At 45.4% G+C, this 26,687-nt stretch overlaps 1 protein-coding gene across 2 annotated transcripts in view; it reads left to right on the top strand.

The window, feature by feature from the left end:
• The window catches only part of LMCD1 (LIM and cysteine-rich domains 1), a 60,054-nt gene that overhangs the window by 4,273 nt on the left and 29,094 nt on the right, over positions 1 to 26,687 (top strand). For both annotated transcript variants that reach the window (XM_012647221.1, XM_012647231.1), the window contains exon 2: positions 25,649 to 25,737. In XM_012647221.1, the coding sequence (XP_012502675.1) occupies positions 25,649 to 25,737 (89 nt within the window). The remainder of the gene's footprint in view (positions 1 to 25,648; positions 25,738 to 26,687) is intronic.

The following is a 26,687-nucleotide window of genomic DNA, read 5'->3' on the forward strand; positions in this document are numbered from 1 at the left end:
TGTAAATTGCAGATTCTTGTCCTAGTCTGCAGGTGTGTCTGAGTGTGTGGGGCTGGGGGCTGACAGTTGACTTTCCCCAGTGTATCTACCACTGTGGTGGTGGGAGGCAGGGAAGGGTTAATCACAGATCATTTCTGGGTTTTAATTTCAGCTGCTCAGCTCCAAGGCTAGGAGACTGGCCCAGAGCGCACCCGGTCCCCTACAAGTAGCAAAGAGGGAGGATGACTTGGGCATTCCCGTCTGAGGATCCTTAGTTTGATCTTATCTCCACATTAACTGACCAAAGATGGCAAGAAAGAAAAAGAATAGGCTGAATTCAGCAAAGGCTGGGGACCAGGAAAGAGGGACTGCCGCATGGCTCTCGTATGTGTCTGTCTTCTACCCCTGTCTTCCAGCCACTTCTGGTGAAGAAAAAGGTAGAGTAGAGAGGTGAGGGACAGTTCCTGCCAACATCCGCCGGAGCCAGCAAGGGGAGGTATTCGATGTGACTTTGGGAAGGAGAATCATCCTTCCTATCCAACTTGCACATTCAAAACAGTTTGTGTATAATAAAGGGGAGATTTGCCATGATACGTAACAGGCCTTGGGAGTTCTTATCTCCCCTCCGTTCATCCAACACCGTTTAAATCTTTATTTTAAGAACAGATTTCTGGCAGGGGGGCTGAGTCATTACAGTAACCACAGGCGTTTACTCACTGGGTGACTTTGGATAGGTCACTTGTCCTAGGAAGTGGCAGAACTTGAATGAGAACCAGGCTTCCTTCTGCCTCCAGCCCGCCGACCTTCCCTTCACACTGGCCATCTCCCAAATAACAAATGATTATGGAAAATAGGCCTGAAACTCCATTCCACTGAAAGTCGAACTGTGGAGCAGCTTGTCAGGACATCCAAAATGAAGAGACAGCTGTTGCTCTTGAAGAGCCTTCATTTGGAAACATCCCTACAGCCCCTACCACTTGATAACAGGAAGAGGATTCGGCCCGCAGCTGCCACGATCTCTCCAGGTGCAGGGCCGCCGGCCACCTCTACAGAAGTCTCTCAAGATCACAACATTTCCTTAAGTTCACATGGAACATTTGGGGTGTCCTGAACCGTTCTTGGAGCTTCACATTTATCGATAGCATGGATCTGCAAAAGCTCTAGAACATGCTTTCTATAAAACTTTCGTAGAAAGAGGTAACACAAAGTTGGGTCTCATATGTGTGCTGAGACTCTTTTAGTGGCTGAAATGTATATTTGGTATCTAAGCCTAAATATTTGATGCAGAAATTGTTTTCACAAATACAGAAATGATAATGCAATTACAAAGCTTTGTGAAGTTTTCAAATCAACTCCTTGGCTCCTATCTGCTCTTTTATATCAGAAGCAAACCCCTTCATATTTTTTTCTTGGGATGTGTTTGTTCTTACTTTTATCATCTATTTGGACTTTTGCCTCCCAACAGACTTATCTGTTCTCTGTTAGGACAGACAAGTTTGGAGATAGGCAAAAGAGGAAGAAAAGACATCTTTTGAGGGTGTGGAGATGCTTCACATTTTCTCGCATATCTCATTTAGCTGTAAGGACTACCACACAAAAATATGAGTGTCCTTTTTAGACATGAGGATATTAAGACTAAGAGTTTAAAACGATTGCCTAAGGTCACGTGATCGACAGGTTAAGAACCAAACTCAGGCCTCCCTGATTCCAAAACTTAAGCTCTTTCCACTATACAAGAAGCATGAAGGTATTCAGCAGCAGCAGAAATCCAGGGCAGAGGGACTGAGATTATCACTGTGAGCTTCACACACAAGCTCTTCCAACCCACTGAACTCATTGACAGTCCGATTCAGAAACTGCCCAGCATTTGCCGGATGTTACCAGGCATCTGCACCTCTCTGAACACCAGACAAAGAAAGCTTTGGCCCCTGTCACGTAAACTTGAGTCTAGTAGAGTTCATTTTTTCTAAGGCAGGAAAAAGGCCAAATAATGTCACGATTCTATGATTCTGTGTGTTCCTTGACCTCTCCTCTGCCCAACACACTCACAGACCTTTCCCTTCTTTTCTCACCCACCCTCGGATTTCCCACCCACACCTTCAAAGCCACATCCCAACTCCAGCAGCTCCCAGTGTGACAGTGAAATTAGTGTCATAATTCTCCCAGTTACCATATTTTAAACAGGGCCTTTGGGAAGAAACCACCAAATGGAAAAGAAGGGGGAAAAGAAGTCTGAGGCCAGGGGGACTGCTGGCAGCTCTCAGGCCCCACCAGTGACCAGCAGCCCTTTCAGCCTTCTTGCAGAGATGCGCTGGTAGACCAGTTGTCTCTGCTCTACATACCATGCTTCAGAAACAGCTGAATGTCCTAGGCTGTATTTTCCATGGTGTTGATGTCAGGGACACCAAAGGGCAGGAGCACAGGGAAAGGGCTTCTGGCTGACTAACAACCCTGTAAGAAACCTGCCCTTAAGAAGAGAGCAGCTATTTGGGCTGATGACTCAGTGGCGTTGCTAGCTACTGATTCATGAAGCTGACCACCCAGCCAGGTGACTGGTTCTGGGCATCTGCTGGCTGAAAGAAGTGGAGGGAAAGGGGATCCCAGCTTGGCCTCACCTTGGAGGAGAGCCACCCCAGACACCAGGGCACGCCTGCGCTCCCCAGCCCAGCCCCGGCTCTGTGGCCAGCCAGTCTCCTTGTTCAGGGGATCTGGCTCTCATGGGAGGAGAGGCCGGCATTTGGGGGCTTCTTATTTTAGGGAAAGTATGAGAGGGGGATGTTTTGAAATCTTGTTAGTGGAGAGAGCAGAGGCTTTTAACCAGGGATCTGTGGATAGAATTGAGGGTGTCAGGGAACTTAAATGAGGAAAAATATTGTATCTTTACATCCCTAACCTCTAACTGAAATTCGGTACTTCCTTCTGTTATGAATGATGGCAAAAGCCCTGAAGTTCAGCAGCCCCTGTACCTTCGATACCAACGGAAGTCAGGGTTTCCTATCCTATTAAAGCTAAGATAGAGCCTTAATGTATCATTTATGCTCACCCCTGCTCTGCAGTAATTAGATCCACTGCTAGATCTTATTCATTACTTTGATAAAGACACGTTATTACATCACAGAGTTGCTTTTATATATTTGTACTATTTCAGTAATATTGGTTTTCTTTGCAATTTTATTTTATGCCTTTAAAACATTGTTCTGAGGAGAGATGCTCTCATGTCAGAAAACCTGAAGAACCCAAAAATATTAAGACCCCCTCATCAAGATAAAGTTTTAAAAGTATTACACACACACACACACACAAATATACACATATGTGCACATATTAACAAAACATGCATACACATGCAGCTATGGTGGATTGAGATCTGAAGCTCTTGGAGTAAACAAACTGGGTTCAAATCCCAGCTCTGCCACTATCTACTATTATCTCAAACAAGTCATATTAGCTCTCATCCTCCGTTTCTTCATCAATAAAATGGACCTGAAAGTTATTGTACTCATAATCATCTAAATTCAAAATTTTTTTTTTTTTTTTTTGAGACAAGGTCTTGCTCTGTCACCCAGGCTAAAGTGCAGTGGCAGCATCATAGCTCACAGCAACCTCAAACTCCTGGGCTCAAGCAATCCTCCTGCCTCGGCCTCCCGAGTAGCTGGGACTACAGGCATGCGCCATCACACTGGGCTAATTTTTTAAGTTTTTTGTAAATGTTGCCCAAGCTGGTCTTGAACTTCTGATCTCAAACAAGCTGTCCACCTCAGCCTCCCAAAGTGCTAGGATTACAGGTGTGAGCCTCCATGCCTGGACAGTTATTTAAGTTCTTAGCACAGAACTTGACATATAATGAATGAATATAAAACATGGGTATCATCACCATTAAAAGAGCTAATGAAATGGTAAAGAGAATAAAAACATTACTTTGATGAAACTTTTTTAACACACTTCTGATTTGGCCAACTTTAAGAATTTACTTGGTTAAAACATATTACACAATTATTATATGCCAGGGACTGAGCTGGGAAATGGAGAAATAAAAGGAAAGATTTCCCTGAATCTGATGGTTTCAGAAAAGGAACAGCCTACTCAAATCATGAAAGAATCGTAGCAGTGCCTGGAGACCTTGACCAGAGGTACATATGTGGGACTGAGGGAGATCAGAAAAGGAAGTACTTAATCTTACCTGGGGAGGTCAGGGCAGGCATCCCCAGGAGGGGACGTTGGAACTGAGTGTTGAGAGATGAGGATGAATGAGCTGTCAGGATCGGGTCACAGTCCAGTTTTATGCCTTGCAAATTTGACACCCATATTCTCCCTCCTATCTAATTTCCAACTTGGGGAGTATCATCCATCTTGGCCTGTGGAGAAATACGTTCCAATGTTTCCATCCATCCACAGATGCACATCTTTTATTTTCTCATTGGAGAACTTGTTCCTCTTCCTCGGGACTGAAACCCTTTGGGGTGGTAGGGTGGCAGGATCTGCCCAGCTAGCATGTAGAAAACTTGTCACGGCATTGGCTTCGGGCTCTCCCAAGCCCAACACTGGAGTTCCCGCAAACTCTGGAGTTCCAGCAAACTAACTCACCCCCACTGAGGTTGAATTTTTGCAGGAAGATATAGATTCGTGTTGTGACAACAGAAAAAAAAGAAAAAGATAACTGAGGATATGCAATATGTATGGAAAGAAAGGAAGACACACACACATCCGCAAGACCCCACACACTGCACGCGTGAGCAGAGCGTGAACACACCGTTCGGAGCACCACGGGATGTGTGTGTGCCCCGAGTTTCACCCTGAAACTCTGAAGCCGCTTAAATGATAATGAGAGGAAAAGAAATCCCTTGATGAGCTGTGAGGAACAGCTCAGCGTTTCGAAACATGGGAACTTGATTAACAAGATCCAGAATCTTGTATCGAAACAATTCCTCTCGCACCGTTCTTACTTCAGATGTCTGACTCAGACTGGACACGCGGGGTCCTTCTTGCTGTGTGTGTTAGAGCAGGTGGTGTCTCGAAAGGAAGCACATGTTTGGATACGGAAATGCCACTAGGAAGCTTGGGCTTGATTTTTGTCCGTTGCATATGGTACATGAAACAGAGGGAAAAAAATCCCAGGTGATTCCCTGCCAATTTTCTGGAAAATAACATTATAGGGAACATCCCTGTGTTTGCAAGGACCTGAAGAAAGGGCAAGATTTGATGGAAACGCTTTGTTTCCTCGAGTCTGTCCTCCTACACAGCCAACAGGCCCAAACAGCCCGTGGGGAAAACACAGCCTGTAACAAGATTCACAGCTAATTAACCGGCTGTCGTCACCCACCGCTGCACGTGGGAGCGTCACAGGGGAAATCGTCATATGCTTACTCGAGTAATGTTCGTACCGTGTATTTCAGCAATTAAAATTAATTTTGAAGAGGTGGAAAGGGCCTTAGAGATTCTCTAGCTCCACTTCCTTCTCTAACAGATCAGAAAACAGATCCAGCAAGGCTAGATGACTTGCTCAAGGTCACAGAGCTAGTTAGTGAACAAGCTAGGATTAGAATCCAGGGTATCTTAGCATTTCGAGTTCAGAAAGACTTCTGAAAATTCTATTTTGTCTAACTGCTCCGTCCAGAAACTCAAAAGTGAGATGAACCAGGCAGCCGGAAGCTGTCAGAATACCACTGAGGAACACTCCTGAGGATGTCTATTTTTTTAACTCCTCTAATTATTAGAAAGCTCTTTCTTATTTTGAGCTAAACTAACTCTCTCTCTCTCCTCCCCATTGGTTCTCTTTATTTCCTTGGTAGGTTCAATGATGCAATGGCCACTATTTTCCTAAAGTTCCAGTTCCAATTTACCTACTCAGTCCTACAGATGGGTCAGGATTAAGGTCAGAGCAGCTGTTTCTTGGGTTCCTTCCCACCTTCAGGGAGACCTAATATCAGCTTTTGGCCTAGTGAGATGGCCAGCAGACATCCCCCAGTGTGTGTTTGGGGATCAGTTCTGTGACTCGTGCCAACTCCTGGCCAGGAGGGTTCCCTCTCCTCCTATCCTCACCCAGTTGGGAAGGCCACTTCCCTGCCACCAAAACTATCCTGTTTCTTGGAAGAGGATTTTTAACACACTGATGGCCACGTACAAAAAACAGAAACTTTTCCTTGGGGCCACAGTGTTTTATTACAAAAATAGAATAAAAACTTCAAGTGTAATTTAAAGGTAAACGTAAATAGAACAACAAAATTTATTGACTTCTATTCATTTAATCCACATTGTTAGAGTTAAAATGTCAATATTCATTGTAACAATAAGAACATCAACATGTAAGATTTTATATATGTTTCACGCAGCCCTAGGGTCGATACTAGAGTGAGTTAAATGCACTTCTCATGGCAGTTAATGTGTTAAAGTGCATAGCATAGCAAGAGAGAGGGACTAGGCAACATTAAAGCACCAAGAAAAGAACCTCAAGCCCATGACATAAACAGAAGAAAAATCAGCACTGCTCCACATGTAAAGCATCTGATTTTTAAAGAACCCAAAGGGGAAGGGATATGTATACAAAATCAGAGAAGCTTAAGGAGGCAAAGAAGAAACCCTTGACATATAGAGGTAATATCCAAGATTTTTAAAAAATTATTTGTGAAGTTGTCATCACTTATTGCTATAGGTAATGCATCCTTGTAAGTTTTCCATCTGGAGAGAGTATTCAATAAATAAATCTGAAAGCTGGCCATCAAAATGAACTTGAATTCATTAAAAGATACCACTGAGAAAGTGTAAGGCAATTCACAGAAAGAAAATATTCACAGAAGATATATATATATATATATATACATATATATATACATATATATATATATACAACCCATATATATATATATATATGGGTTGTATCCAGAATGTACAAATAACTCCTACAAATCAATTAAAAATACAATTTTCAAAAGATAGGTAAAGACTTGAATAGGCATGTCACTAGAGAAGATGTGTAAATAGCTAAAAGTGTAGGAAAAGGAGCTCAGCATCATCATTTATCAGAGAAATACAAGTTAAAAGCACATGAGATAGCATTACATACCCAGCAGAATGGTAAAATTAAACACTGACAATACCAAGTGTTGGAGAGGATGTGGAGCAACTGGAACTCACATGCATTACCAGAGAGAATGTAACACGATACAACCACAATGGAAAACTGGTGGTGTCTAATAAGTTAAATATATACCTACCCTATGACCCAACAATTTCACTTCTAGGTATTCATCCAACAGAAATGAGTACAGATGTTCACAAAAAAAAAAAAAAAAAACTTAAGCAAGGATATTTGGAGCAGTTTTATTCATAATACCCCAAACTGGCAACAATTCAAATCTCCATCTACAGGAGAATGGCTAAACAAATCGTTGTATATTTATATCAGAGAATATTACTTAGTAGTTAAAAAATCTAATATATGCAATAAACGGGTTAATAATATTAAACATGTTGGATGGAAGAAGAAACCGGACATAAATGAGTACACAGTCTATAATTCCATTTATATGATGTTCAAAAACAGGCAAAACTAATCCAAGTGAAGGAAACACAGCAGTGACCCCCTTAGAAGAAGAGGTGTTTATTGACTAGAAAGGGGCAGGAGGGACCTTTCTGGGGCACTGAACGTATTCTCTCTGTCTTTGTCTGGATGGTGGTCACCTGGGATAGACATATAAAGTAACAACTGAATACTTGAGATTTGCGAATTTTTGTTGTGTGTAAATTTTACTTTGAATATACTGTTAGAAAATAACAAAGACTACATTTGATGAACAGTGGGAAAGTCATATGCATCCGAGCAGCAGAAGAACGTGAGGACGAAGGATTAGACGGCTTAGTGCTTGCTGCAGGCCCACGGAGGTATCATGTTAAGGGAAATTTCTGTCCCAAGGAGCTGCCACTAGGACTCTCTCAAATCTTCCCACTGACTTTAGTCTGGCATTAAAGTTTCTATGGGATGGGCCCCTTTTCAGCCACATCTTCCAGTACAATGTTCTGCTTCCCCCAAACCAATCTGTCACTCATTCCCTGGACACACTTTTTCTTGCACACGTGCATGCTGAGAGGGCCTCCTTCTCCATGGGCCAAAATCCCACCCATTCCTTTAGTGCCTCCTCCATGCAGCCATCGGTTCCGACCAAGTTCTGTCTCCACTGAACTCCCTGCATGGATTTCCTCTCCCATGGCTTAATTTTCTGAATGGCCCTGGAGCATCTGCAATTGCATCTGGCCTGTTTAACGCTCGGACCATCATATCCCGGTCATGCTGCAGTTCTCCATCTGCAAGCTCCCTGAGGACAGGAACGATGCCTTATTCTCCTTTGTGTGTCCTAAAAGCCTAGCAGACACTAAGGGCTCAGTAATATTAATGGATAGAAAAGGGAATGGAACGGAGTCAGGAAGTAGGAGAGTGAAGGAAAGGCATTGAAAGAGGTAAGAACAGCCGTGAACTCCTCCTTGACAGGGACAGAAAATCCTGAGGGGCTAGAAAGAGGGAGAGAGAACATGCGAGTGGAGGATGCAAAACAGCCGTGCAGTAGAGTCGCCATTAACCTGTCAGACCCTCGGTGGGGCCCCCACACATGATGCCTCTGACCTGGGCCAACATAGGAGAGAGTGCGCCCAGGGGAGTTGGGGGAGACTCCTTGGTAGCTTTTCCAAGGAATCTTAAGATGAAAAAAGAAATGAAAGTAGAGGAATGGGGGAAGGCAGCATGCCAAACCAGACCCTGAATTTTTGACGTACGTTCCCAAGTTTTATTCCCCTTCATCAAACTGTCTACAAAAAGATTGGCTTTAGGATGGTGGACGAGCCTAGTCTTGATTCACTTTCCTTTTTCAAACAACTAACTCGAACCTTCGTCTGAACCCTCCTGAGGCCCTCTCTTTCTGGCTGGAAGTCTCTTGAGAACAAACTCCCCTGGTTTCCATGGTCTGGGGAGGCAGTTGGCCCAGATCACTGAGCAACAGCAGCCACATCTCCGAAGGGTTGGCCCTCCTGAGACAAGAGCCAGAGACGCCTGGAAACAGGCTGAAATTTAGTCCAAACCACTCATAGCTCAGACCAATATCTACTTCAAGTTTCTAGTCCTTGATGAATATTTATACCAAAATAGGGCCAGTGGAAAAGTTCCATCAGTACGGATTTTAAGAGTTTTGCCTTTCCTCAGCCACGTTGACCAGACTCAGGAAAGTGCCGGAATCATTGCCAAGTACGTGCTCTTTGAAGTGCAAGAAATTCTGAGAAGGCCCTGGACTCATCGTATTTCTTCTTATCCTGAAGACTTAGAGTTGGCCCTCTCTTTTTTAAAAGTGCTTAATATCAACACCTCCCGTTGCTTTATAATTTTAGCCAAGCCCTTGACACCACGCTGACCATGAACACTCTTTTGAAGGAGTGAGTAAATCTGTTCAAAGTCTTTCTGGGTGAAATTGCTTTGTTGGTCGATATTTCTAAAATATTTCTAAAATCTGAATGGTCCAATGAATCACTTTAATTCTCTTTTCTTTGCTAGTGAGAGAAATGGCCCCAAATTTTCTCCTTAGTTTCATTAGTTGTCCCCTGCTCCTCAGAACCAAAACACCAGAAACTTCAACCGTGGCCTGTCCTCGATGTGAGGGGCTGACCTACAAGCCATGTTCTTGCACGAGGCAAATGTTAATTACCAAGCATGGGCCACTGTGCTATGTCATTTTTTCCTAATCTTTACAACCACCCCAGTTCACAGGTGAGTAAGCTAAGACTCAGAGGGATTAAGTAAATTGCCACAGTTGCATAGTCACGATGAAGATGAATTGAATGCAGGCAGTTCAGTCCACAGCTCCGCCTCTTCCCGAATCAGCGCCCTCATCAGGTGGAGCATCCCTAACCTGAAAGTCTGAAATACTTTCAAATCTGAAATTATTTGAGTGACAACAACGCCACAAGTGGAAAATTCCACACCTGACCTCATGTACATAAACTTTGTTTCATGCACAAAATTATTTAAAATATTGTATAAAATTACCTGTGGGCTACGTGCATAGGGTGTACCTGAAACATCTATGAGGTTCATGTTTTTCACTGTCCTATCCCCAAGATATCTCATTATATATATGCAAATATTCCAAAACCCGAAAAAAAGTCCTAAATCCAAGACACTTCTGGTCCCAAGCATTTCAGATAAAGGATACTCAACCTGTACTATTTCTCCTCTACACCTAACACACAGTATTCTGGAAGCATGGGTCATGGGCTTCTTGGTCACAGTGTGCATTAGCAACACTGAATGGTAGTCAAGATCTTTCTCTCATTTCAGTTCTTTCATCTTTCTGATTGTATCAAGGAGAAAGTCTCCCCCTGGTGCTAACATGTCTTTAACATCTCAAACACTTGCCCAGCTTCACTTTAAACAGAGGGCAAGCAGCCCCCAGGCTCGGACTTTTAAAAAGCCATGATCATATCTAGCTAGAATTTGATGAGTCAAATTTATTATAATCTGTTATGATTACTTTCTATTTTGTATATACTTTAAGGATAAAGTTTTTTCAAGAAATAAGCTTTTTTGAAGTGTTATATTTAAAGAAAAATTATAAGTCAGTGGTCACACAGATGGAGTGTGGAGGACAAAATGCATGAAGGAGGGATGTGAGGTTTCGTAAACATCTGATGTTTGCTTCTCCCTGCTCTCTACGGCACGCTGCCGTCTTCAAAACATCTTAAGTGCATTATCACGTTGGATTCTCACAGCCATCCCACGAAGTTGGTAGGGATTATGAACCATCTTAAAGATGAAAAAAACCCGCAAAGTTTAGAGAGCAGACACTACTTGCCAGGGTCACCCAGGTAGTGAAAATGCAGCCAGGGCTCAGGTCAACTGTAAGTTCCAACATGCCACTGAGCTCCCCAGCACCTCATCAGCAAATCCTCGCAAGGGCAGGAGTGGGTAAAGGGATATTCCAAAGCAATGAGCCAAGACCAGAAATGCCATGGAAAGTCTATAAAGCTTGATGACTCTCACCGATTGGCCTGGGTTTTCACAATTTCCTGGTGCTTGCATATATTCTATTTCATGGAGAAGCCTGCGGTGGAGTTTCTCTAAAGTCTGATTTTCTCTCTCTAATGAGTCACCTTCCAGAAGGTGAAAAAAAACTGGCTGTCCCAACAGGGGAGCATCTCTTACCTTCTGGGTACACCACACAGGGGGTGAGAGTACTAGAAACAGAGCACTCAATGAGGAAAAGCTGAGTTCTGCTACAATAAGAAGAGCATTTCTTTCCAAGTCTCCTTGCCTTGAGCAAGTTGACTGGGATTCAGACGTCAGGTCCAGATGACTGGACAGGCAGGGAGACCACAACCAGAGCAGAACCAGTGGGTTCAGGTGGCAAAGAAAGTGAGTTGGCGGTTCCATTGGTCTGTCCACAAAGAGACTCCGGGAGCTGAAACCACTCCTGGAATAAAAGTGAGAGCTGCAGGGAATGGTTGAAACTACTGGAGTATATTCCAAGAAGAGAGGAGAAGGTTCAGTGCTACAACCTTGGAACAGGGGGAGCAGGGGTCATTGAGAAGGGCAGAGAAGGGGGTTGCCAGAGGTGTGAGGGTGACCAGGGCCACAGGAAATCAGGGTGGGTCCTTTTCCTTCCGATTTTCCCAATAGGCATCAGCCTCAGATGTGGAATGGCTAACAAGTGTTAGCTTTTGACGTGCCACAAAGCATAGATAGACAAAAATGCAAGTGTTATAAAAGAATCTAAACGAATGTTTATTGAGGAGCAAGGCATTATTCTAGGCACTGGTCATAGAGCAATGAACTAAACATCGTGGGGCCCTGCCCTCCTAGCACTTACAGTCTAGCAGGAAAGAATGACATTAAAAAGTTATGCACACGATTAAATAATTACCATTATGATGGGTACTACAAAGAAGTGCAAGGTACGGGGTTTTCTAGGACCGTATGATAGGGACATCTGAAGGACAACAGGAGTTTTTCAGGTGAAGGGAGTGAGAAATGGTCCAAACAGGAACTGCATGTGGCCAGGCTCAGAGGCATGCAGGACTGTGGCATCTTTCCTAGGGCATGCAGAAAATGAATAATTCTAAATTTACTCAAGAGATAATTTTCTATAAAGTAACTTGGTTTCTGTAGTTCTGTTTTACATTTGAATTGTGTCAGATAAGTTTTAAAAGTGAGACTTGGAAAATGAATTATTTACAAAATGAATGACCATTGGCTAATTTCTGTTTCATAAAACTGAGCTTAGAAAAAATTGGCCTAAATATTCTTTAAGGTCCTTTCGGTTCTAAGAATCTATGATTTTCTTACATGCAGAATCCAACTACATATAGTGTGTACAGCTAGATCATTATGCAGGGGGGAAATCAGGAAAGGATAAAATATTTAAACTAAATAGTGTGTTTAACATTAGTTTTAAAAACACATAGTATCATAAGAGAAGGAGTCACTTATAAGAAGGATGCTTGTTTTAAACCAGGGAAACATCTTGCTAGAGGCACTACACTAAACACAAGTGGTATTTTACTATCAAGGCACCAATGTCGGTTGAAGGAAATACTTTTCCATGTGCTCGTGTGCACGTGTGTGTGTGTGTGTGTGTTTGTGTGTGCCTGTCTCAATGCCTCCATTGTCCCACAAGTTAGCCTAGGAATTCAGGCATGAGATTCCCAGCAGGAAGCATTAGCATAAGCAAAGCCTTCAGACTTTTAATAACAGTGCTGTACGTTTATACAGCACATTTCCTTTCAAGATATTAAGATTCAGACAAATTTAAAAATCTTCCAACTTGGTGTGTGTGCTAAGTCTCCCCTATTTCCAAAATTAACTCCAATAAAAAGTGTGTTATCCTTGGAAAGATCTGTAATGCTGCAAGTTTAGAATTCAGACACACACACACATACACACACCCCAAATGACATTCTTGTAGGGCGACATTCCTAAGACATCAGGCTGCTAAAATCAGGAGCATCTTATAAAACTGGGGAGGTGTAAGTAGGCATTGACGGCCTCGATCTAACAGATTTATCCTTGAGAAAGAGCCAAAATCTAAGAACCGTGAAACCAATTAGGTTTGAATTTCCAAGTGTAACCTGAGGATACTAGGCCTGGGGACACCAACAGCTTGTTCTCATTTAGGAGCTGCAGGTGAGGGGGTGGGGAAGAGTAACAAGTCCCCACGGGACTCGATTTTCTTCTATCTTGACTCTCCCTGAGCTACTTGGTAAATCTTTGGATAAGATTCCCAGGAGGGTTGAATAACATCAGGGTCTGAGAGAGGCTGGTGGCTTCACTACATCTTCTCAGAAGCTGGAGGGCATATCTAAGGAAGGAAAAAGACAACTCCAAGAAAAAAAGATTTTGTTGGAGCCTCTAGAAGCTCTTAGTTTGGCAAGAAATGCCAGGTCGGCTCCTGCACTAGAGGAATCCCTTTCATAGACGACTAAAACAGCGCCCACCCTCTGAGGATCTCCACGGTCTCGAAAGATCCATAAAAAATGAAGAGATAGAAGGAGATAGGACCAACTTCTCCCTGACCAACTCAATTAAGCAGTTAGCCCCTCAAATAATGGGCCAACTGTTCTAGAAACTTGGGTGATTCTCAAACAAACAGCAAGAGAATGGTTTTGCCCCCTCGGCTGGTTTTGTCCGACTGCCTTTGCACAATTCACTATTCACATGAGCCTGGGCAGTGTCTGCAGCTAGTTCAAAGGGAGCTGGTGTCAAAGGAAAATATTAGTTCAGTCTTAAAAATCCTATCACTCCAGCCCAGCGCGGTCCCTTACACATGAGATCTGTGGGCCTGCTTTGGCAACAGTGGCATGCAGACGCCGGCTATCAGCAAGGAGCTGGCAGCACAGAGGCTGGTTTCCTCTTGCCCTCGGTCATCATCATGTTCACCCTGCCAACAGAACGTTAAACAAAAGAATCGCGTCCTGCGCTGAGACCGCCAACTTCCTAGATTTTCCACACGCCATCCCACAGATCCAATCGCCCAGCAACAAAATGCTCAGTTTAGGATTTGGAACTTTTTGCTTGTCCCATACTCCTCTTTTTCAAAGTGATCCCAACTCCATCACCTTCGAGAGATAAAAGAGATATTCTGTGACTGTTTCCAGGCTTCCCCTTTTCAAAGACTGTCGCCAGTGCCAACTGGGAGACGGAGCCTGGCCATGCGCGTGATTTCATAGAACTGTTACGGCTCCTCTGTCCAAACGTGCCTCATGTCAGGCCTTTCCAAGAGTTGCAAATCCTTGAAAAATGTACTGATTGGAGTCTTACCGCCTCCTTGCCTATATTTTGATGAAAGTGCTAAAAACACGAAAGAGTGGAAGTATCCAAAAGGCAGACAGAAGGAAGGAAAAGACAAGGGGTAGACAGTCCCGTGTTGGCTGGCGGAGCACTCGGTGTCTGCTCCTTTATGCCGAGTGATAGCGTGGTAAGAGGTAGACAGTACTAGTAGACCCCGTTAGTAGACCAGATGACCAAGGGAACTGTGCCTGTAACAGTGCTTTACTCAGGAAATATCCAGGGTGCAGATGGCAGGGTCACCTGCTGAGATGGGCTACAGCTTTCGAAGCACCACCGTCAGCCGCCCCAGAGGCGGATTTCATATGCTTGCTCCTTTTATTCCCCGGGGCTGGGCACCCGGCTTTTCTTGAACTGGTCTGAAATCAGTAAAGCTTGGCTGGCCAAGGTGGGGAGGGGGAAGCAGGGGTAGGGTCTTAAACAGAGAAACCTTTCATTTTCTATTTCCTTTCCACATATGGATTTGTTTTTCTGCTCTGTTTTTATAGCCAGATTAACCCTTTTTGCTCCCAGATGATGTGAATCTTGGTGGTCTCCAATTATTCCTTCCCTAGAGGGGAAGGCAGAACTACGCAAGGGATTATCCGAGTAGCAGAGTTCCATAAAGGGCCAGCCGCGGTGGTTAGGAGATCATAGAGGCTGTCTAGTCTAGGAAAGTTAAAATCCTCCCTGAGGAAGTGGCCTTTTCAAAACTGCCCCAGGGACATGTTCCTTGAGGAGCCTGGACACAGTGACTAGGACCAAGTTCAGGGACGGCTGGTGCAGGAGGATGCTGGAGACACAGGAGCAACAGTCCGCTTTCACCGGTCTTGAAAAGGGCCTGGGCCCCTCCTGCATCCCTCCAACCTCCCGCATGTTCTCGTGCAGCCTGTTGGCATCCATGAATTCATCTCTCCTGCGTGGCACCTGGACTTTACCTTAATCTTACCCACTAAACATGACATGTTGAGAGAGGGGGACAGTAAGGAGAACATGGTATATTTTGACCCAAATGCAAGTTCTCCTAGAGCTAAACCTGGGCAAACTCTCTTGAGAGACAAAAATGAATGACTGAAGTAATTCATTCAAAAAATTAAAAAGAAAAAATCATTTCTTAGACTAAAAAGTGTTCTCTTGTTCAGCATTTGTTTAAAACTTTGTGTGGGCCACCAGAAACTTCTGACATCACGAGATAAGTCCATCTGACTCTTTCAATTACAGCCAGTCCACGGGATAAATTTAACACGTGCAAACCATTTAATGGGAAAAATAATTGAATCTTTACCCTAGTACTGCCGATTGGGGCACTTTTGCCACCAACGTACCAGCCACCAATTGTGTTCCTATTCTGTTGCTTTAAACGGGATGATCTTTAAAGACAGAACAAAACAAAAGGTTTCCATGCATAGAATTCTCAGTACTAGATCGGCGGGGCTAAATCTCAACTTGTTTAGCCTGTGCATTTTTTACTGTCATTACACAGTTCAGGAAAAGGGTATCTAAATCAAAGGGACTGCTTCACAGCCGTGCTCGTCCAGAGGCATAGAAGTGCCCAAGGAGCAAGCCAGGGTAGAACCGAAGATTTGAACACATACGCGCTCGAACACGCACGCACACGTATACACAGAGCCCTGAAGAATGTGTCATATGACCTCTAATGTAGACGAGGTCCTTGCTGCCACCTGCATGAGACTCGCCGTGGTTTTGGGCAGTGCTTCAGATTCCGCGTCACCATGGAGAACATGGGTCAGATGGTGGGGAAGGAAGTTCCAAGAAGGAGAAAGACAGCAGCCAGGTCTGCACATCCCTCTGCCTGTTGCCATCATACTCTGAGCCAGTCGTCTTGACGCCGCCTGGGACAAAAACTAGACCCTTGCAGGACTGGGGCTGCAAGCCCCACTCTTTCATCTCACACTTGGGAAAACAAGATTCTCTTGGCCACAGCCTAAGCCGGAGCGTGGAGCTTCCCAGAGCTTGGGGAGGTGCGTGAGCAAGAAGCCGGGGGGGTAAACACAGCAACGGTTCTGCTTTAACACTGGGGGGAGCAAGGTGAGGCACGTTTGTTTTATAATAGAAAAAATACATATTATGGAATCGGATGTGAAAAGCCACCCAGCTGTTTAAGAGCAAACAGACGGGAAAGGGTCTTTGTTTGCCTTCCCCCAGCATCCCTGGGCTTCCTGCCCCCTGGCCACCGCCTCTGGCGGCACACAGGCCTGTCCCAGAAGGAGCGGTCGGGCAGAGGGTTTACATTCAGGAAGGGCAGCAAATGTAGAGCTTAAGTTATGGACAGACAGCGATTGTATTGGGGAGTGTATCGACTTTGCTGCTGTGTTCAGATCCTGTGGCCCTGTTTTGCAACTCATTATTTCGATTGTTGGGGAGCTTCGAAAAGTTGAAGAAGTGCACACCCTTGTCAAGACCCCAGAGTTCTTAAGTGAGCAAATGAGAAGAGCCTTTCTAGCCAGGCCATTCCCCCAAAAGATTATATTTCCTAAGGAAAACAAACAAACAAAAAAACCAATGACTTCCTGTGCAGCTTGTAACCATTTGGGTGTTACCTTCCCAGGTCGGTCTCCTCTGTCTAGCAGGGTTCCTCAGTGCCCCCGTCGGCCTGGACTTGGGGAGGGTTTGGGGACATCCCTGGCCTCTGCAAGGACAGAAGGTCTCAGTATCCATGAGAGCCCCGGACGGGAGGCAGCCAGCCAGCAAAATTTAGAGGAAGGGGAAGGGCTGTGGTTTCCCTTCTATCTGGTTGTTAAGAAAATTACTGCATTTGGCACTAAAACCTGTGGGACAGGCTTGTGCCAGGGCAGATGTGACCAAAATGAAATGACAATAACAGAAGTCAAACTTCCCGTAAAAACTCTCCTTGTAAGGAATGATGGTCTACAAGCTGAGTGTGAGAAGAGGAATTTTTTGCCTTTGTGGAAGTATAGCAAATAAAAATTGTGTGTATTTAAGGGGCATGACTTGATGTTTTGATGCACGTATGCATTGTGAAGTAATCAAACTTATACCCTATCCCTCACCTCACCGTAGTCACCTTTTTTTTGTAGTGAGAACACTTCAGATCTCACCTCTTAGCAAATTTCAAGTATACAATACAGTGTTAACTATAGGCATGAGGCTGTACCTTAGAGCTCCAGAACTTTCTCATCACACATAACTGACACTTTGCACCCTTTGACCAACATCTCCCCATCTCCCGCAACCCCCGCCCCTGGCGCCCACCATCCTATTCTGTGTTTCTACGAGTTTGACTATTTTAGATGCCACGTTTAAGTGAGATCATACAGTATTTGTCTTTCTGTGCCTGGTTTATTTCTCTTAGCACACGCCCTCCAAGTTCATCCATATTGTCACAAATGGCATTATTTTGTTCTTTCTAAAGGTTGAACGATATTCCTGTGTGCATGCGCGCGCGTGCGTGTGCCACATTTTCTTTACCTCTTTATCCCCTGGCAAACATTTAGGTTATTTCCATGCCCTGGCTATTGTGAAAAATGCCGCAAAAAACATGGTAATGCAGATACCTCTTCAAAACCCTGATTTAATTTCCTCTGGCTGTGTACCAGGAGTGGGATTGCTGGCTTGCGTGGCAGTTCTATTTTTAATTTTTTGAGGAACCTCATACTGTTTTTCCATAACAGCTGTACCAATTTACATTTCCACCAAAGTGTGCAAGTGTTCAGGAAGGGGAATTATTAAACCAATGCGCCGAGAGCCTTAAAGTCCAAGCTGGAGCAGCTGAGGGTACAAGGCTGAGACCTAGTGATTCACAAACTTGTCTGCACACCGAAATCCCTTGAGGAGCTTCCAAAAATACTGATGCCTATGACCAACCCCCAGAGATTATGGCTAAATTGGCGTGGGGTACAGCCTGGGCTTTGAAAGTATTAAAAGATCCCCAGGGGATTCTAATGAGCAGGCAAGATTGGGAACCACTGGCGTAGTCCCTCGCTACTCAAACGGTGGTCCTTGGACCAACAGCTTTGGCTTGCCGTGGGAGGTTGGTGAAACTATGGAATGTCAGGCTTGCCCCAGAGTTGCTTAACCAGAATGTGCATTTGAGCTGGACCCCAGGTGATCTTTATGTTAATCAGAACATCTGGCTAATTTGAGAAGCACTGCTCTCCACACACACCCATACCGGGGCCAAATCCCCTAAAGGACAATCTCTTGGCACATTATTTTTCTCCTTCTTAGCACTGATTGCATTTATAATTCTATATTTATGAGAGTTATTTGAGAAAGAAAGTGTGAGGGCCCCAAAATATCAAGAAAAGACTTCCTGGCATGGAACTATAGTGCATTGGTTAAATTAAAAAGTGGATTCAGAATTCAGATACCTGTGTTCAAATCCAAGCTCTAGCACTTTAATTTGACCTGTTTTAACCCCACTTAATGAGGGAGACCAACTCTTACTGGTTTGTCCCAGGCTTTCCTGGTCTTAGTGATAAATGTCCTACATCCTAGGCACTAAACGGTCTGGGGCAAACTGGGACAGTTACTCTTCAGTTAACTCATATGTAAGTTGGGGGTACCGACGATATATCAGTGGTTCTCAAACCTGAGTTATTTATCAAAATCACCTGGAGGTTGTAAACGGTGACGCCTGGACCCTACCTGGAGAGTGTCTGATTTCCTAGGTCTCGGGGGAGGCCTGAGAGTTTGCAATGCTAACACGTTCCCAGGTGCTACTGCTGCGCGGGCCACACCTTGAGAACCACCACGACGTATGTACTTTACAGGGCTGTTGTAAGATACGTATGAGGTCAGGCTTAGCACAGTGCCTGGAAACCACAGGTCCTAGTACTTGTTACAGCTGCTCTTATTTCTTTTTATAATGGAAAAGATGGGACTTGAGCTGGTCCCTGTGGGTGAGGCTGAAGCTCCCTGAGATGCGATGAGCATGGGCAGAAACCCACGGTATGGATTTAGGACTACAAGAGGCCCATGTGACTGAATGTGATCCATACTATCTACTGTTTCTAGATAGAAACAGTAGACAATATGGAAATAGAGATACATTTGAACAGGTAAGATGGGCCGCATCATGGGAGCCCGGTGACACCTAACACCCGGCAACCTTTAGTCCTTTACAAGTGGGTCAGCACCACTTCAAAATGAGATGGTCACTAGTATCCTTAATTAGACAAACTATTAAGAGTTGGGAATAAACCCAGAAATGACTTGCTTCTTGGTTGTTGTGGTTTTTGTTCTTATTTGTTTAAGTGAGAACAGTTTCTAGGAGACAGTTTCCAACATGTAGTCCCCCAAGCCACGGTCCGTGCAGGCATCTCCATAACTTGGGTCCCAGTGTGAGTTCCAGCCCCTGGATTTGCTATAAGCAGATGTGGCCTGTGGCCTTTTCAGATTCCCAGGAAGGCGCAAACTACATGAAGCCCATGCCCTCGTGCTTTTGCCCACAAACTCTGCCCGTGGTTCTGATTCGCTTTCTTCTCTGACCACCACCTCGCCATCCACACTTGAAGTCCGTTTGTTGCCTTAAACGCCTACACTTTACTGGGCAGAACAGGAGAGGGTTGTGAAAATCCTGGGAACACGGCGACTGTGTCTAGACCTTGTCCCACTGCCCCCAGCCCAAGCCCTCCCAGGACCTCCCACCCCTCAGGCATGCTGTCCCTCCTCTCTGGACTCAACTGGGCTGTTGCCCAGGGTCGAGGCTAGACTCACAGGAGGCTGTCTGGGGTCTGGAGACTCCTAGTATGGTAAGAATCACAGGCTCTGAATTCCAACGACGTGTGTGAGTTACGCCCTTATTAGCAAATCCTGTCAGTTCTCTGAGCTTGTTTTTCTCATGAGCAAAATGTAAAATATCCACTTCCTAGGATTGTTGTGAAAACCGAATGAGATAAGGGATACGAATATACTTTCTAAACTGTGAAGTGCTATACGCTTGGTGGAAAGTGCTACAGCAGATTGGCGAGACCATACCTGTGACGTAGGATCTGCCTGGTTCCTCGTCCTGGCTCCTCCACTTCCTGGCAGATCTTGAAGAAGAGGCTTAACCTCTCTGAGCCTCAGTTTCCTCATCTGAAAATGAGGTTAATAAAGTATCTTTCTTGTACGGTTGCCAAGAAGCTTAAACGAAATATGAAAATGCTTGGCACGTGCCTGGCACATAAGTACCCAATAAACGTTAGCTATAATCATATTCATTGGAAAAGATAAAACGTTTTTACTTAAAGGCCAGTACAGGATAAGGGTAGACTTAGGAGGCCCGCGTGCCCTGCCTCCCAAGGAGCTCCACTTAGACCACTCTGAGCGGGCAAGTCACTTCCCCGCTCTCAGACTGAAGGTCATTCACCATCTGCTGACTAGGAATAATGATTATACCTCAAAGAAAGGTTGTTTTTGTAAATAAAAGAATAAGTAAGTAAAATCACTTTGTGGACTGTAAAGCTACTATTATTGGGGTTGTCGACGGTGGTAGGGTAGTTTCCGGATCATTTTTTGGTATATAATCCCACTTCTTTCCTGGACTTTCTCATAACTTTACCCACCCCCAACCCGTCTCACCCATCTTCTCTCCTGAAACCCCTAGGGGAGAGTTCGTTTTTAAGTAACAAGACGTGTTGACCAATACTCTTTAATAACGCATAGACTTATGATTAGAGAATTTACCTGTAAAAAACAAGTCTCCGTTGAGTACAATTTTATGTTAATTCAGAACACGCCACCTCAGAAAGCAAACCCATGGAGACTCATGAGGGCATGTGATTGTGCTAAAATACAACTTTCAAAAAGATAAAATCGTGACTCTCGTGCGAATATAAAGTGAAATTTATCAAGGATTTTATTCTACTCATTAATGAGGGAACCAGACAGATGTTAAGGCCAGTTTACAAAGCCTTGAGGAGTAAGGTATTTATAGGTCATTTAATGTTAGGACAAGATTGATGGGTTAGTTACAGAACTAGTAATGTCTTCCAGGACAATAAATCTTGGGGGTTATCCTTTTCAAAAGGACACAAATTATTTGTGTCTCTGCTGGACCGAGATCTGCGAGTTAACACACAACCTTACCAAGTACCGGAGCCGAGCCAAGTCAATTTCCGCAGGCAGCCCTTGTGGGGGAGGGAGGAGCCGCTGCCTTGTGGCCACCATGTGACACTGGAAGGCCGTGCCATCCGCCTTTCTGCCTATGTCCAAGTTTTGGATACTTTTTTAAACAATTTATTTCATTTCACAAAGAACCTTTTAATTTTACATCATGCTTACCACAGCCCCCCTGAGGCACAAAGGGTAGGGACGGTCCCTGTTCCAGAGGAGGAAACAGAGTCACTCAAGGAGGAAGACACTGAGCTGGGAGGAGAGCCCCCACTGTCCAACTCCAACTCCCCTGCTCGTGCCTAAGCCCGCGTGGCATTTCCCCTTTTGAATCCCTCTTCCTCTCAGTCCTGCATTGTTCTTGGTGACACTTCCCCCCAAAGACTTCCGGGGTTCACCCGAAGGCAAATGCTGAAACGAGAGTGGTCCCACAGTCGCCCTCGCTCCTGGCATCCCCAGGGGCTCCTCGTGTGACCTCAGTCCGTTTGAGGCCGTGCCACAGTTCAGTTCCACGACACCATCAGATGAACCACATCCTACTAACCCCAGCCAAAGAAAATTGTCAAAACATTTTTTTCTCCCCTCAGGAGAAAGCACAGATTAGATGCTGCATTCCAAGAAAACCTTTTTTTTTTTTTAGTGATGGTTTCTTTTAAGTTCTTCTATTCCTAGCTACTGTGAGACACTGTGCCGTCTTAGAGACAGTCCACATCAGAGAAGCCTGCTGTTTATAAACCGAAGTATCTCATTGGGAACACGGTTGCCGACGATGTTTTCCTCTCCTCAGTAAACGAGGTCGTGTTCTCAGCGTCGCAGATGGCTGGGGCTGTCTGGCTCCTGGACCAAGGCCGGCAGTAGACAAATGACTATTTACTGTGCGAAGCAGCCAGCCAGGAAACCGGCCGCGAGGGCCCAAATCTATTTCTTCCTTGCAAGGCCCTCTGTTACCATGGAAACCGTGCCCTGGTGGGATGGAGTCTAGGACTGCCTGGCTCTGCCTCTTGCACCTACATTTAGTTTGGCATCCTGGCCAAAAAGGCCAGATTTTTTACATCATCACTGGCCTGACTACATTGGGCTTTCTTTGCGCTTGTTGTGATTTTAATGTCAATTTTCCTCAGGTCCTGGGGAGCGGAGCATTTTAAGAGCAAAGGTCTAGGAGTGGCTTCGGCTCCGTTTAATGAGTTTATCATCAAGTGTGGAACACGTGTGTGGACCTTTTTTTTTTTTTTCTTTTACTTTTTAAAAACCTAGTCAGAGAAGGAACTCTTATATATGTGAAATAAAGAGGAGAATAGGAAAGAATATAAAGTGTGCAATTAGAAAAATAGTTCCTCTGAAGTCCCCCCTTTGAATTCTGAAGCAGGAAAAGAATTTTTTTGAGAACATCTAATTCATGGTCTCCCAATCTGTTTCTCGCAAGACGCAGCGACAACAGCAACGACGGACACTCCATGCGTGTGTGGGCAGCGACCCATTTGCCCCTGTGGCAACTCAGTGAGGCAGGCTGGACTCCGGTGTCCCCACCTGCAGGCTAGGACGCTGAGTGAGGCCCGGCAAGTCCGGTCGCTTGCCCATGTGCAGCAGAATGAAGGGCAAACACGGGACCAAGCCCCAGACCCACCAGCCCGCAAGGCCTGGTCTCCCAACGTGAACCAGCTGCGCGCTCTCTGCTCCCTCCCTGCTCCTGGAGCGGGTGGCAGGGAAAAGGCCGGAAGCCTCTGCACGCCCGGCGCCCTCCCTCTGTGTCTGACCACAAAACCCTTCTTGCCACCCCCAACCATGCACCACTTTGTAATACCTCAAAAAGGGAGTATCCTGTGGGACAGAACTTGGGCAACCCCGGTCGAGGCTGGTTTTCTCATTTTATGGAGGAGAAATTTGGGCCGGGCAAGGAAATGGCTTGTCTCCGGCTGCACAGCTAATAAATGCCAGAGTTGGCACCAGAAGGTCGTCCCCCGCGTCGCAGCCCAGGGCCCTGCCGTACGGGTTGCCTGACATCACTGTTTCTAGACCAGACCCTGAGCCAGCAGACAGAGTCGCAGCCCCACTCTCCAGGCCAAGCATCGGGACTAATGCCCTCGCGGGATGACGGTTCAATCAGGCTCTCATTAGAAGAGCAGAGTGCTCAAGCACGCAGGGTATTTTGCCACTTACGAAACGCTTCCACACATCTCTTTGGTTTCCAGGCCTCTGGGTATATCTGAAACGGTCCAACAATGAATCCTTATTCATAAATTGTACGCCTCCCAAAATAAACTTTGAATCGCTCAAATTTTAAGTGTGGGAGGATCACTATATTTCAACTAGTAGAATTGAAGGTGTCAAGGAGAGGTGGGAATTAGCGAGGCCATATGCCAATGGCTTTAGGGAGCAAAGTTCTGCCTGCAAATGAAAGCTCCCCGGCTTAGGGTGATAAGTTAATGGTGGGTGTTGTCTTAATTTTCACATTTAACATGAATCTAGCACTGAACAGGCCCCAATATAAACATGCTTCTCTCCACTGTGTGCGATGTGCCTCTTACTCCCCGAAGAGGCATGTTGTACACATGTGCTAAACAGAACAGCAGAGTCTGCAAAAACACCGTGTAAACAGCAGTCACCAAGTGGGAGGCGTAGAACTAGGCATTATCGTGGGAAGATTTGGGGTGCAAGGAGAGATATTGTGAAGTATAGCTGTCTCTTTCCATGTCTCTCCTTGAATTCTAACACTGCCGATGATGGCTTCACAAATTTCACTGCTTGTTTTTTCCCCTCTTAAAATCAAAAAGAATAGACACTAGTACTGTTCCAAAAGCTGTGCTCAGATTGCAACACCCTATTCAGTGTGCCTTTGTGCCTTTTTATCCTTGCACGTTTTCTTCCTTCTGCTAGGCGTTGCTTTCTCTCCCTCTTCTGCCTGTCCACCTTGCAAAGCCCAAATCCAAAGTCACCTCCTCTGGGAAGCCCCCCTGGATTTCCCATATATATTTATTAACACCTTCCTCGGTGCTCCTAAAGTCTGTATGCAAGTTACCATTTCTAGTGCCTAATGTGGTCCTGTACTTTACATATGTTATCTCTGTACCCATTTGGCAGGTAAGGAAACTGAGGCTCAGTTTGTCCAAGGCCACACAGCCAATAAGTTGAAAAGCTGGCTTTGGAATCCAGCTCTCTCAGACTCCAAAGTCCATGCCTTTCTACTACATAATAGGCAGCTTCCCTTACCTCAAACTTAGTCCTTCCAGGAGCAGGAGATGAATGTATTTCCCTCTCAGTGTCCCCCTACCTAGACTGTGAGTTCCTCTAGGGCACACCTGAGTCTTCTGCTCTATCCCCTGTGCCTGGTACATAGTAGATGCTGAATAAATGGTTAAATGAATCACTATGTTTGTTGAATCCCTTTACATTACTAGTTGATTGAGCCCTGCTTCTGATAAAATCACAGTAAATGTGCATCCCTGCATCCGGGCATCCCCACCCCCACCTCCAGTGGAGAGTTAGGTAAATTTCGGATCCATATGCTAACCCACTGCTTCTCCGATTTTAACATAATACCAATCTCCTGGGAATTTTGTTAAATTGCAGATTCCAATTCAAAAGGGCTGGGTGGAGCTGGGTGTCTGTATTTCTGGAAAGCTCCTGGGTGATGCTCCTGGTTTGAAGATGCCATTTGAGAACCATTGAGTCCAGACACCTCAGCAGCAGCAGCCAATGCACTTTCGTTACCTTTGACTGGTGACAAGTAATAAAATCTGTCTTGTGTGTTGTTCTTCTTCCAAAGGAGATTTTAAATGCTCATGAATTTGAATGTTTTAGCAAAATATTTAAGTTATGCTTTGAGCTATAAACATTTGACAGCATGCACATTTGTTTGTGCCTGTAGCTTTGGTTTAATCACACCCTATCAATAAATCACAAATAAAGGAGGGAGAGGAGACATTGGAAGATTCCATTCCAGTGACAAGTGGATCGGGGTGTGGGTGAGCGTGGGGGAGGAGCAGACGGTCACTCACAGCAGAGTATTTCCACCCAGTCTGGATGTTTTGCGACAGCACTGGAGGCTGGGAAGGAGGGGCCCCCACTGCGTTCTCATCGGGAAGGCCCCCCTTCTACATTGGCCTGCCCTGGGACCACATTCCATATTCCGGTCTGGTCTTCTCTGTTCCTGGTAAACAGTTGGTGATGGCTTATTGATCTCCAGCCCTTTGAACCCCACACAGTCCCTTTGCCGGCATGCCAAGTCTCTCAGAGGTCAAGCATCTCCGGTCCAAGACGTTTGGAAGGAAAACACCCTCTTTTCTGTTCCTTTTCCAGATGTCCCTGGGCCAGCTGCAGTCAGCAAGAGGTGTGGCGTGTTTGGGATGCAAGGGGACGTGTTCGGGCTTCGAGCCGCATTCGTGGAGGTAATAGATTTTGTCAGGAGGGACTCTGCCTGCCTTCATTTCTTGGCTGTCCTCTCTGGGAACCCCAGTTGCTTTCTCTGCTGGGACGGCTTCGGGTGCACGCACCGCTGGGGAGGGACGGCTGAGGAGGAAGGCACTCCTGCTTGGCCCGATTCAGAAACAAGAAAAAAGGCCTTTTTTAGGGGGGAGAAGCAAAGATCTGAAGGAGCTTAGTGCTTCGTAAACCATTGCAGGGTGGAGGCCACCAGGCCCAGCCCGGTAAGGATTGCTCTGGGGAGACGTGGGCAGAGGTTAGCTGGTGCCTGTGTGGGAGGGGTCTGCCCTGGGGCTTGGTGGATGGGATCGGTCTCCCCTCATTGTGCCATTGTCCCTGCTGCTGGGATTTGGTCTAGAGTGGCCCCTGGGACAGAAACAGGGCATTCTGTCCACAGTACTTAAAAGCCAGGACCTGGTCTTCATGTCTGCACAGGAGGGCCTTAAGATCCTGCTGGACTTGGATTTGCAGAGTTTATCTTTCGTTTTATTCTCTAAGGACTCTGACAACAAGGGTGAGGCCACCACATCGCACAACTCCAGGCAGTATTCGCGTCAGCAGCTATGTGGATGGCGCCCCCTGGAGTTGTGTAGGGCACAGGCTGTGTGGCTGTCCCTGCAGCCCTGGGAGAGGGCGGCTAAGCTCTGTGGAGCCCCGTAGCAAAGAAGGATTTTTTTGTCATCACTGCCCTAGCATTGACCTTGGGCACTCGACAAGGGAACAAAGTTTGGGAAGTGTCTCCTCAGTGCTGCTGACCTCCATTGTGTCTTGCAGTGACGATGATAACGACTTACTAATGAACTGAGTGAAATCTTTTATATTTAAAAGTTGAAATAAGCCTAAGCAGTAGGTATTAGCATCTCCATTTTATAGATCAGGACAGTGAGGGTGGGGAATGGGGAGACGGCTACTAAAT

Source organism: Propithecus coquereli, unplaced genomic scaffold, assembly GCF_000956105.1.
Source record: "Propithecus coquereli isolate 6110/MARCELLA unplaced genomic scaffold, Pcoq_1.0 Scaffold107, whole genome shotgun sequence".
NCBI lineage: Eukaryota > Metazoa > Chordata > Mammalia > Primates > Indriidae > Propithecus > Propithecus coquereli.